Below are 13,222 nucleotides of genomic sequence, written 5' to 3'. Positions count from 1 at the left end.
TCCCAAGCTGGATCCCTGGGCTCGAAGAGCTTGGCCAGCAGGAGGAACTCTTCAACCTCCCAGCTCATCTGGTGCAGCTCACCCCAACCTTCCTAAACTCACACTGTCCCTTAGAATGGTCCCTTTCCCACAGTTAGCTAGCCCAGGCTCCCATTCCCCATCCATACCCTGCCCTATAGACAAATGAGGTTTGTCTATTGGTGGCTTCCAATATGGTAGGAGACCCTTCAAGTTCTAGGTGCTGTTCTGTGTTAGCTCAGGAGGTACCAGGCCTGACCAGTGTGAAGCAGTTGAGCCATAAGCTATGTTGGGACTAGTCCCTGAGTCACCAATCCAAGCTTGGAGCCCTAAGACCAGCCCTGCTTGTTCTTACCCTGCTTTTTTGGATCCAAGAACCCCAGGGCCCACCCTGGCTCTTTGGTTCCTTTGTCTTGGCAGGATTCTCTTCATTGGCCACTTAGGTTTCTGGGGCCTGCCAGGCTCTGGCTTTCTCTAAGGAGCTCCTGGAAGCCCTGGAGAAGACTCGGTTCATCAGATGTGGCCTGGGCTTTACCTAAGAAGTGGGATGCAGTCTGACAGCTCCCAGAGGCCTTTGTAGGGCTCTCAGCCAGGCAGTGCTGCTCGCAGGGGTGTCTGACCAGACAGGGCTATTTCTGAATGTCCAGAACTGGGATGCTGATGGCTTCAAGGCTGCTCAAGGGTCTGTAACCAGGATAAACAGTCCATGGAGGTATGTCACATCATATTCTTGCTGAGAATCTCTGTTCTAGGAGTAGCCTGGAATGTCTCACTAGGGACAATATTAGTTGGCTCTGGGGGTACAGTGTTCTCCAGAAGGGTTCCAGAGTCTTTCCAGGTCGGGGACCCAGTCCACAGAGAGCAGGGCCACACTTAGGGCCTTGGGAGATTCTTGGCAGCTGTGTGTGGTCAGCAGGCAGTGGCTTTGTGGATAAGAGCATGGAGTGCTTTGTGAATGGAGACAACGTTGACAAACTTTCATCTGAGGTAGGTGGAAACCTTGGCTTTTCCCACCAGGGGTTAGGGCCAGCTCAGCTCTCTCCCTGTTCTTCCTCCTACTGCATTCCATTGCCCTCCATTGCCCACTTCTCACTGGTTTTTCACCAGCATAGGCCTGGCCTTCAGCCCCTGGGGCAAGCCTGACCTGAACTCCTTTTCTCGGTAGGGGCTTCAAAAATCATTGTTTCTACTTCAGCCAGGGAATCAAGCAGGACATGGAACAGCTCAGGAAAGGCCATAAGGTGTACAGAGACCCATACACATGGGACATGTATGGAACACATTAAAAAATGCTTAAGAGTTAGTGTGGGTACAGTTACCATATAGTCAATCCCAGTCGCCCCTCTGAAGGGACACTGGCATGGGGCCACTGGCAGCACTGCCTGCTCCCTCCGCAAATAGGAGTGGCTTGGGGGGTGGCGGTGTCTAAAGGGGCTGGTTGCCATGGCTACCATAGGGTTCTGAGGCCCGTCATCTGGTCTCTGCCTCAGCCAATAGGCGGCAGGAGCCCGAGCTGCAGCCTAGAGTCACGCTTCTGCCTCCCAGCCACACAGTGGCCAAGAGCAGGGACCGGCTTCCTGGAGTGGCTGAAAGTGCTCGGACGGACAGCCAAGCCCATCATGGCGGACAGCGGGACAGTGGGTCGCGATCAGGCACTTGGAGCCAGGCAGGTGAGGTAAGCCAGGCGGGTGGACAGATGGAATGAAGAATGGGTGGACAGGTGTATGTAGGTGGTCCTTGTAGCCCATTGTTCTTGTGGTTGTGGCCCTGCCCTCAGCCCACCCCACCCTCAGCACACCCACATTCTCCCACCGAACCTTCACTTTGGATCCTTACCCCACATGGTGCATGGAAGGGTCAAGGGAGGAGACAAAAGAAAGTCTACGAGCAGAATGGAGCCACACCACACCACCACGGGCCCGAAAACCGCCTTGGTTGGTCTCTCACGTCAGATTCCATACAGAGGCAGCTTCAAAGACCTCCCGACAAGCCCAGGCCCTTGGTGTCCTGACCACCATGCCAGGGCTCCGCTGCAAGCCGCCTTAAATCGGCGGTTTAAGGAGCGTGTGGTTTTTTTCTTTTTCTTTTTTTCAATAAAGGGGGAAAAAAGAAGCAACAGAAAAAAAAATGTCCACCTATAACAGGGGGAGCAGCAGCCCAGATAGATCAGAAGCGCCAAATCCCATTACTCGGGACTTCAGAGCACAGCCCTGCACGGGCAGCTGCGATTAAGAGCTCGTCAATGGAGTCCCCTTCGGAGATCAAAGGGGCATGCCTGTGAGAGTGAGTGTGTGTGTGTGTGTGTGTGTGTGTGTGTGTGCGCGCGAGTACATGTGTGTGCATGAGCACATGCTGTGGGGTGACAGTGGAGGGGCCATGTGCCATAGTACAGAAGAGCCTTGTGTGTATCACCTGCCTCCTGTGGCCACCCTCCATGTTGCTTCTGTCCTTGCTGCTGTGTATGACATGCGTGGATGCATCAGGGGCCAGGCTGGGCAAAAGAGAGGCCTGGTCCCTAATGCATCTGCTGGAAGCGGTCCTGGCTAGACCTAGTCCCCATTTCTGGGCCTCAACCTTTTACTTGGATCCTGTATCTTTCCCAGAGTCTACCTATAGGAGCCTGTAGGAGCTGGGAAGGCATGCTGGGCCATGGGCAGTTCTGGGTGTGAGGATGGGCTGTATCTGGGTATATAACTACTACAACCAGGTCCTGCTGCCCGTGGGCTGTGAGCTCTCAGCTGGTCTGGTAAATGCATCCTGGGGGTTGAAAGCTTCTGTCACTGTGATTGGTAGGTTGTTAGGTAAACTCTGAGAAGCAAATCTTTTAATCCACTGTGGCTAATCCAGTGCACTTTTGTTTGCCAAGACAGATTCTGTGGCAACAAAGGGGCTGGAGGGACCCCAGCATACATAATCACATACTTAGAACTTGGCCGCCGCTGCCCACAGGGTTCCTAGGCAGCAGAGAGAGACATCTCAGGACAGCAGTGTAGAGGGTGGGAGGTAGAAGGAAAAGTCTTAAGTGGGCTGAAGGTGTATTGTCCACTAACCTTCCTAGGTGATACCTTTTCACCTGTCTGGATAGCCCCTGGCCACCTGCTGAATTGGTGGCTGATGGGTCCTTTGCAAGTTTGTGGGGGCAGTGGAGCAGAGCCAAGACAGAAGGAAAACTAATATCCAATGCACGGTGCAGAGTGTGTGCACAGGACAGGGGCTTATGAAGATGTAACGAGAGGCTGGGAAGGATGGCAGATGACATGGGCGGGGGCTGGGGTGGGCACAGAGGGAGTAAGGAGGACAGGTGTGCCCCAACAGAAAGAAGAAGTGGCCTGGGGTGGTGTAGCAAAGTATGAAAGAACACCTGCAGAATATCTTGAGAGCCTGGCACACTCACAGGGGAGAATATTACCAACTCTGGACAAATGGTGCTGAGGTTAGGGAGGCCAGCAGGTTCCTTCCTCTAAGACATATACCAGGCGTAGAAGGAAACTTTATCCTGCTACTTGGTCTTAATTGTGCAAAGTTGTGCATGGACCACTAAGGAATCCTCACTCTGCCAGGGAGGACACTCAGACACAGCAGGTATTCACGTCCTCAGAGTGGCTGGTGCCATTCCCTTTTGTTCCTGAGGTTTCCTAGTTGGGCTGTGTGTTGGGGGTATTGGGCTAGGTGGCAGGCTACCCTCCCCTACTGCTTACTGAGCTGAGGATATCGAAAAGAGTTGAGACCTTACATCCTCCATACATACCTGCTGACCCTAATCGATTTGCCTGTTACCTTGGCATCTGCATCCCTTTTCTCCTAGAAGCTCCCAGATGGATGACTCACCTTAAGACAATAGGGAGTCAGACCTCAATAAGAGTTGTATCCTGGGAAGGTTTTACTTCCTAGGGTCCACTCAAGTGGAGAGCCTTCATGCCTGTTTGCACTGCTTTCCTGCCTCACTAGCTCTTGACTCCTTTAGGCTGGCAGGGAAATGGTATGGGTCAGATGTGCTGGACAGAGGAGGACATAGCTGTGAGGGCCTCTGGCGTCTAACTCGGGATAATCATGCTACTTCCTTGTTGGGCCTGGAACAGATAATAGTCCAAAGGGCACAAACAGTGATTATAGTGTCCATCTCTGAAGACACCATGTTAGCAAGGCTGTAAATTCTTCTCTACTCCTCTGGATGGATGCCTCTTACCTGGGACGGGAAGGCAGACACTCAGCTTAACAGCATTTTGAAGCAGGAGCCATCAGAACCCTCCATTGCAATGCTGGCTGCTATATAACCTATTATTTAGATGCCTCAACAATGGTTAACTGCAGCCATGTTGAACCATATCATTTGGGACAGTCATACTCCTGTTGGGCGAAATACAAACACCAAGAGTAATGTAAGGTGTCAGCTTAGAACACATATCAGCAGGAGTGATACAAGGGGAGGAAGAACTTGGGGCCAGCAAAATGCCTCGGTGGGTAAAAGTTTCCTGCTGAGCCTGATGGCCTAAGTTCAGTCCCAAGGACGTGTATAAGAAGAGAATCAACTTCCAAAAGTTGTACTTTGACTTCTACATCTGGACCCTGGCTATCTCATGACCATTCACATTAAAAATAAATAAGTCTGTCATAGGTCATGCCTGTGCCAAGGTGGCTGCTGGCACAGAGTTAGGGGCTCGAGCCCTACCCTGAAATGAACACAGGAACACATTAGCTCATGCTGTCCATGAGCAGTTTCATCCTTCAGGGGCTCACTTTGCTATTATGTTGTTCCTATTATGCATTGTTGCCACTGGAAGGTGACAGCCACTGCAGAACTGTTGAGGCTTCCATCTCCTTGTTATGGTAATATTACTGAAACACTTTTCTTTTTGTTATTTCCTTTTTCAAGACAGTTTCTTTGTGTAACAGCCCTGGCTGTCTTGGAATTTGCTTTGTAGACCAGGCTGCCCTCGGACTCACAGGGATCCATCCACCTGCCTCTGCCTCCCGAGTGCTGGGGTTAAAGGCGTGCGCCACCACAACTGGCTCTGCTGCACTTTCATGAAGAATAAAATAGGGCTGGAGAGATGGAGAGGGGTGAACAGCACTGACTGCTCTTCTGGGGGACTTGGGCTCAATCCCAGCACCCACATGGCAGCTCACACCTGTTTATAACTCCAAGATTTGACACCCTTACACAGACATAATACATGGGGACAAAACACCAATGTACATGAAAGTAAATAAAAAGAATAAAGATGCATGCTGGGTGTAATGGCACATTCATCCCTGTATTTCTAGCACTTGGAAAGCTTGGGCAGGAGCATCTTAAGTTGAAGGCCAGCCTGAGCTAGCTATCTATCTATCTATCTATCTATCTATCTATCTATCTATCTATTTATCTATGTATGAAACTCTGTATGGAGCAGGTATGGTAACTGCCTCTTTCTAGGGCCCTACATAAGCCCTCTTTGATAAGGTCTTACTCTTCCTGCCTTCATTTTTGTTCTGTGATACAAAAATTAGCATCTGTTTGTGCCATTATGGCTTTCCACACTGCTCCAATTCATTGTCTTTGTAGGCAGAGAGGCCCTGGACACCCCACTCCACCCCTCAACTCCAACTCCAATTTCAGAAATAACGGAAAAAGAAGATTCGTGGGGGTGAGATGTAAGCAGGGGTTGGGTTATGGCAAGAAGGTAGCTAGCTGACGGAGGGAACTGGGCCACCGAGTCCTCTGAGCATTGTGAGTCACAGTGGGTCCAGATGGCTGCTGTAGTCTAGCACAGCAAATATGACATATGAGACCACAAGTCTTCGCTCTCTCCACCCAGAATTCATTGTATCCCAACACTACCTACTACACTTCTGCACTGGGTAGAGGGGGCAAGGGACAGACAGCCAGAAACCAGCTGAGCCTGAAGCCCCTCTTCCCCTAGAATTGAGGATCAAAATGGTCCCTCTCTTCCTGAGCTTTGGCATGGACAGTGGCTATTCATGTCTGCAGCTGGCCTTCTGTTGTGCATTTTCCTGCACTGTGTCACTGGGTCAGACCCTCTGTCGAATGTGTGCCAGGTGGTGCCAGGTGACTTTGTATCACTTTATTTAGAAGTATTCCCATGTCAGGCTGGAGAGATGTCTCAGTGGTTAGAGCACTGACTGCTCTTCCAGAGGTCCTGAGTTCAGTTCCCAGCAACCACATGGTGGCTCACAACCATCTGTAATAGGATCTGATGCCCTCTTCTGGTGTGTGTGAAGACAGTGACCGTGTACTCATATAAATAAAATAAGTAAATCTTTTTTAAAAAAGTATTTTTATGTCTACATTGAAGGAAATAATTTCTGCTCATGAGTTTGGGCTTTTATAACTCTTTGATTCCTGGGAAGAAACCTGAACAAGTGCCACAAAAATGAAGTTAAAGCTGCTAATGGCAACTCTGGGTGGAGCAAAGGGCCCTATCTCTTAAGCAAGGCTCCCAAGTGCTGTCCTTTACTCCTTCCTCATTGCAGAAATGCCCTCAAGGTCTTTATAATTTAGGCCTTTCGCCCCCCCCCCCCCCCATTTATAGTTTCTTCCCCAACACCCCCCCACAGTCCTCCTTAGCAGGCTGTTGCATTTCCTCCAGGCTTCCTGATTCCCTTCCTATCCCTGCAGGGCAGGGATCCTGAGGAGCTGGAGGCCCGAGGGTCCTATTCTGGTCCCAGGGCTTGGGGATACCTACCACCGTGGGCTAGCAGGAGGATGGACGTGGACTTGATCCCGAGAGCCTGGCCTGGCCGCAGCAGCAGCTCTACAGAATCAAGGCAAGCGTTGGGGCCCTGGTTTGGGAGTGGGGAGGAAGCCCAAGGCCAAGGCTATCTACTGCTTACTCAGTGGCCATGATTGGTTCTTCTAATGATATGAGGCTGAATGGTCTGGGATGGGGCTGCTAGGTAGTCTCTGGTACCCAGAGGCCCCAGGACCTGGGGCTGCATTAGTTGGACAGATGTGAACATGAAACCTGTCCTAAGATGAGTGGGGCTATGTTGGTGTAGCACACTGTCTGTACCCCAACCCTGAGGTACATGGTCAGTGATGGGTCTCGGAGGAGAATTTGTTGGGCTAGGTCACTCTGGTAGCTATACTTCAAGTGGTTCCTTCTTTATACATAGCAATTCTGGGCCTCAGCACAGTGCTAAGTCCTTTGAAGAGACAGGTGGCAGGGTTAGGACCACCCCAGGCAGCTGGGTGGAAGATGGCCTGTGGGTTCCGAGTCCTAAGCCAATACTACTGCTTTTGCCTGGGAGCTATGAAGGATGAGGGACCAGGCAATGAGGATGAACAGCGTCCAGCATAAAACATGGTAGTGGCACTAGCAGTAGCACTATGTAGATGGGTAAGTGCAGATGCAGCCAGGATAGGGTGGTATGGGAAGATAACAGGAGAGGTTCTGAAAGCATATGGGTACAAGGATTCCTCTGGTCAAGGTGAGGCATGGGTGGGTGTGTACTGAGCATAGGTTGCAACCTCTTGTTTGTAAAATGTACTACCTGAGAGGTGTCGGGCTGTGCTCCGGAGTCCTGATTTGACTGGTAGGTGACGTTCTTAAATGCAGTAATTCCTTGTGTTCACCTCCTCTTCTTGGGGTGTGACTGACCGAGGTTGAGGCCTGCCAAGTAGAGAGCTGGGCATCTTATGTTCCTGATGCTGTTGCCTTGTGTCCATAAGCCTGGGATGGGACATGATGTTGGTTCGTTGCGCTTGCAGACTCAGCAAAAGATGCTTTGGAGACAGTATCTCTGTTATGTGTGTATTTGTGTGGAGGGCGTCTGGATACCCAGAAGCCCTCTCAGAGTAGCGTTTGCGACCAGACATAGGTGGTCTGCCTTCTACGTACTGGCCTAGGGTTCGGTGATGTTTGAGCGCGCTCAGGACTGTTTCCCATGCCACCTTTCGGGACGAGCAGTCGTCGCTGCCCCATTGGGCATCCTCCGCGACTACGTTCCAGCGGCTAGTTCACGCCCCGCCTCCACCACCCGCAAGAAACTGCTTGGGCTCCTGTTTCCTTCCAATCCTGAGTACGCCGCAGCCCCGCCTCTTGCTCAAGACCCTGCCCCTTACTCTTCTCGTCCACAGCCTTCCACCCCGCCCATGGTTAGAAGCTCCGACCCACACACCGTGGTTCTGCCTCCACACTGAGACCCAGCCTCCGCAGCAGTCCCGCCCCACACCACGGCCACGCCCCCGCACTTCCGGGCGGCGCCGGCGGGGGCGCTCGGGCCTGGGCTTCAGGGCTCTGGGCTCAGGCTCCCGGCTCAGGGAAGCGCTTGCGGCCGTTGCGGCCGCCGCCGCCGCCGCCGCAGGAGCCTGCTGGGGTCGGGCTGGAGCCTCCTTCCAGAGTGGGCTGGTGTGAGTGAACGGCGGGTCTTGGCGGCGCTCTGCGGCCTGCCTCGCGCCGCCTCCGGGTCGCGGAGCCGTCGCCGCCGCCGCGATGGGGGCCCTCCAGGGCCGCGCCCCCGCCGTGGCCCGCCCGCTGAGCCGCGGCTGAGCGCATGGGCCTCGCCGGGCCGGGAGCCAGGCCCCGGGCCGCACCTCCACTGCCGCCGCACGCTGGTGAGTAGTGGGAGCCGGCGGGCGCGCTCCTGTGGCGCGGAGGCCTGCTGCCCGGGGCTGCGGGAGTAGGCCGCGCTAGGCCGGCGTACGCGGACCCGGAAGAGAGGGGCGCGCGGGTTGCGGGCGGGAGGCGTGTCGGAGTGCGGCCCGCGATGTGCAAGGTTGTGCCCGTCGTAAGGGAGACCAGAGCTCCAAGGGGACGCTGAGCAGGAGCGGTGGCAGGCCGAGCAGTATGAAGTAGAGGCGTGAGGACTGTATGGTATGCTAGACATAAGGGGAGAAGGGCTTTGGGGTGGCTGATGTGCCAGGGACGGAATGATAGTAGGGCATGGGGAAAGCAAAGGCCTGTGTGAACAGGACACGGGAGTACGGAAAACCAAGGATTCTAAGAATGATCTACAGTTAGGTGTGTGTCTGCTGAGTGGTGTACTTGTTCATGGGTCTGGGACACGTTTAGGATGTGGGTGAATTGGTGTTGAGGAGCTGCTGGTGCTAAACTGTATGTATCCTCCGAACTGGGTGTGTGTGTGTGTCCTCCCTTCGCGTCATCCTCTAACCCCTATGAAAAAGTAAAGAAAAGTAGGGAAGAGTAAGAGCAATCCAAGGAGGGCACTCTATGGTGTGGTCTGGCATGCCAGATACCCACTTGTCCTGGTGTTCATTGCCTTGCTTACACTTCCCCCCAAACAAAACAAAGTCCCCCCAAACTAAAACCCACAGTGCACATTCTTAGTTGGGCATTAAAAAATAGGAAAAAAAAAAAAAAAAAAACCTAAGGATTTTTCTCAGCTCATCTTTAAGATAACTTGTAAAGAGTTCTCATTACGTGTGCACTCCTCCCTTTTACTCTGACATGTTTCTTTACTCACATCCCGTTTTGGAGGACATGGAGTCTGACTTTACCTGAGAGAGGCAGTACTAGCTAGTTTCAGCTTTTGAGCTTCACGTCAGGGTCGAGAAAGTATATGAGGCACAGGGATTTTGTTTGATTTTTCAGCAGTGTTGACTTGTCCTACATTTTTCCGAGAAACAAAGTGGGTTATTTTGTCTGTTAAGACTTTATGTGATGGTGCACTGGATTAGATATGAAATGAGAGCCCTGACCTTTCAAGAATTTAATCAATGGCTTGTTAATAAAATGCTAGTCATATTACTTCCACATTCAACCTAAATCATAAGCTTGGAAGTTATACTTGAGTATAAGCATTATATACAGATATGCCAGGGCTTTGACAGTTTCAAAGGGAATTTTATATATGATATCAGACTTGTATAGTCCCTTTATGCAGTTACTTTATAGGTGTTGGTTGCAGATTTGAGGCTGGATTTGGTGCTATGGGCTTTGGACTGTTACTGAACTATCATAGCTGCTTTTTGTGTGGTATTTCTGTATGCCATAAATGTTAGGTGTCCTCTGTGGGAGCCCAAGGATTATTGGAAACTGGGCTGTTTCAGTGTTAGTAATGTGTGGGAATGTTCAGGGACAGGTGGCAAGGAGTGCAGACCCCTTTTCCTCTGATATCCTTGATAAAAGCCTAGTAGACCTGATGGGCTGGTGTGATGTTTCAGATGCTTACTGTATGCACATAGAACTCCCAGAAAGTGACTGAGGTTAAAGAGAGGTATGGGAGGTCTGTGAGCAGCAGGAGACCACAGTCATCAGGGCTGTGACCTTAAGAAACAGGCTGGTCCTGCTGAGGCTGAGATTATAGCTTACCTAAGAAGTCATTAGCTGCAGAAATGTCATAATTGTGACCCATCTTTTATTTGTACATGCCTCTTCCTTCTAGCCATTAGTAATCTAGTCATCAGCATTGTTAGCAGGTAAAGTGTGAGCATATTGTGTGAGCATGAGATGAATTTCATGGAAGTCAGGACTCAGCACTGTAGAATGGTGACCAAGGACAGCCACTTCTTTGTGGTTGTTGATGTGTACCATGTTGTTTTTGTTTTGTGACAGGGTCTCTTGTACCCCAGACTGCCCTCCAACTCTCATGTAGCCAAGAATAACCTTGCAGTCCTCATCTTTCTGCCTCTACCTCCACACAGAGCTGTGCATCATCACTCTGGGTTTTATGCAGTATTGGAGATCTGGGGATGAAACCCAGGCCTCAAGCTTGCTAGGCAACACTCCACCATCTGAGCTGCATCCCCAGTCCATGACCTTGAACTCTTTTATTTGTTTTATTTTTGAGACCAGGTTTTTCTCAATAGTCCTAGCTGTTCTAGAACTCTAACTGCTCTGTAGACCTGGTTGGTCTTGAATTCAGATCTGCCTTCTTTTACCTTCCAAGTGCAGGGACCACCCACCATCTGGCCCACCCTGAACTCTTGATTAGGTCTTGAATTCTTTCTTATTTTTCCAAGTGCTGAGATAATAGATTTGTACCAATACACTGGCTTTATTTATTGAGACAGGGTCTCATTTTATAGCCCAGGCTAGCCTTGACTCAAGATGATCTTGCTTCAGCCTCCTGAGTGCTTAGATTACAGCATGAACCACAGTGCCTGTCTTTTGTTTTTAGGATTTGTTTTGTTCTAGTTATCTGATTCTGACATGCCTCTCTCTAGTTCACTTTAGCTGGGACCATTTGGGGGCTGTGTTGCTATCTCCCCCTTAGATATGCTGAGATATTCTGTGGGGTGTAGCAGAAAGGGCCAAAGGTCATAGCAGAGGTTCCTATTCACATCTGAACAAATTTAGTCCCTTTTGCACACACCATACAGCAATAAAAACTATAGTTCTTAATCTCTAAGAGTATAGGTGGTATGGTTTTCATTTGGTGGAGCTAAACCATATTTACTGTATGCTTCTTTATTGAAAAAGCATACTTGTATTTGTAACTGATTTCTTTTTCCTGTACCTTTTTTGTCTTTTCAAAGTCACCATATGCTATCAGAAGGGAAACTCCATGTAAGAGAGAACTTAGCAGCCAAGTATAGCTTTCTGAATCTCCAAGGTTGCCTGTGTTGATAATGCATAGATGCCTCTGAATGTGGACTGTGTCCTTCCATCACTGTTCCAAAGTGTGGAAGGTAGCCAGCCTATGATCATTTGATCTCTTAGCTGTTGAGAGCTGGAAGGACATCTTGCTGTGTGGTTGCTTAAAAGGCATGCCAAGTAGGAAAAGGAATAGAATAGACATGAAATACAGAGACTTGTTAAACTTGCCATATGTCTGTCTACCTGAGGATTTGTAGTGTGCCTCTTTGTTTCTGAGTGTCACTAGGGCAAGTGTGGTGATTGTCTTCATGTCTGAGGGACCAGCTTGCTGGTGACTGGAGACAGAGGCACCCTTCCTTTTTCTAGCTTCCCTGTCCTGACATTCATTTCTTTAGCCAGGATGGGTGATCTTTTACCACTGAAGGCATCCCTTGAAGGAGAGATGTTCTCCATGATTCAGGCTTTCACTTAGTGTGAGAGGCATTCTTGTAAAAGTTCCAGAAATTGCCTTAATGATAGAGCCAAAATTGTGGCCAAAATATGTCTCTGCTGGAAGTCTGCACTGAGTCTCTGCTCCAAGTGGGAGTGGGAGGGCATCCCTGCACATCTCAAGAGAACCTCTGGTGTTTCCATGGACCACCTTTCCTAATCCTTGTCCTCTTAATGGTTTTAACAGGAGAGATTGATTCCCTTGGGAGCTGTAAGTACTGAGGTATTAGGGTGCAGCGCTCATTGTTCACTGATGCAGAGTCCCAAAATGAATGTCCAGGAGCAGGGTTTCCCCTTGGACCTCGGAGCAAGTTTCACCGAAGATGCCCCCAGGCCCCCAGTGCCTGGAGAAGAGGGAGAACTGGTATCTACTGATTCAAGGCCTGTCAACCACAGTTTCTGCTCCGGGAAAGGTACCAGCATTAAAAGTGAGACCTCAACAGCCACCCCAAGACGTTCAGATTTGGATCTGGGATATGAGCCTGAGGGCAGTGCCTCCCCAACCCCACCATACTTGAGGTGGGCTGAGTCACTGCATTCCTTACTGGATGATCAAGATGGGATCAGCCTGTTCAGAACTTTCCTGAAGCAGGAGGGCTGTGCTGACCTGCTGGACTTCTGGTTTGCCTGCAGTGGCTTCAGGAAGCTTGAGCCCTGTGACTCAAATGAGGAAAAGAGGCTGAAGCTGGCAAGAGCCATCTACCGAAAGTATATCCTGGATAGCAATGGCATTGTGTCCAGACAAACCAAGCCAGCCACTAAGAGCTTCATAAAGGACTGTGTCATGAAGCAGCAGATCGATCCTGCCATGTTTGACCAGGCACAGACAGAAATCCAGTCCACCATGGAGGAGAACACCTACCCTTCCTTCCTTAAGTCTGACATTTATTTGGAGTACACAAGGACAGGCTCAGAGAGTCCGAAGGTCTGCAGTGACCAGAGCTCAGGGTCTGGGACAGGGAAGGGCATGTCTGGATACCTGCCCACTTTGAATGAAGATGAAGAATGGAAATGTGACCAAGATGCAGATGAGGATGATGGCCGAGACTCTGTCCCCCCCAGCAGGCTCACCCAGAAGCTGCTATTGGAGACTGCTGCCCCGAGGGCCCCCTCAAGTAGACGGTACAACGAAGGCAGAGAGCTCAGGTGAGTTCGGCACAGGGTGTCCATTTTCTCTACACAGCTCAGAGACCTGGCAAAGGAGCAAGGGAAAG

General features: G+C 50.6%; 1 protein-coding gene across 2 annotated transcripts in view; it reads left to right on the top strand.

The window, feature by feature from the left end:
• Positions 1–8,241: 8,241 nt before the first annotated feature.
• Positions 8,242–13,222, top strand: part of AXIN1 (axin 1) — a 51,438-nt gene continuing 46,457 nt past the window's right edge. Inside the window, exons 1-2 of one of the 2 annotated variants that reach the window (XM_080942082.1) lie at positions 8,242–8,575; positions 12,196–13,154. In XM_080942082.1, the coding sequence (XP_080798208.1) occupies positions 12,262–13,154 (893 nt within the window). In that variant the 5' untranslated portion in view covers positions 8,242–8,575; positions 12,196–12,261. The remainder of the gene's footprint in view (positions 8,576–12,195; positions 13,155–13,222) is intronic. The other variant, XM_080942081.1, reaches the window with a different exon arrangement.

The sequence above is a fragment of the Micromys minutus genome, assembly GCF_963924665.1.
Source record: "Micromys minutus genome assembly, chromosome: 31".
Classification (NCBI taxonomy): domain Eukaryota; kingdom Metazoa; phylum Chordata; class Mammalia; order Rodentia; family Muridae; genus Micromys; species Micromys minutus.
The sequence above is the reverse complement of the archived record's forward strand: the minus strand, read 5'-3'. Positions and strand labels throughout refer to the sequence as shown.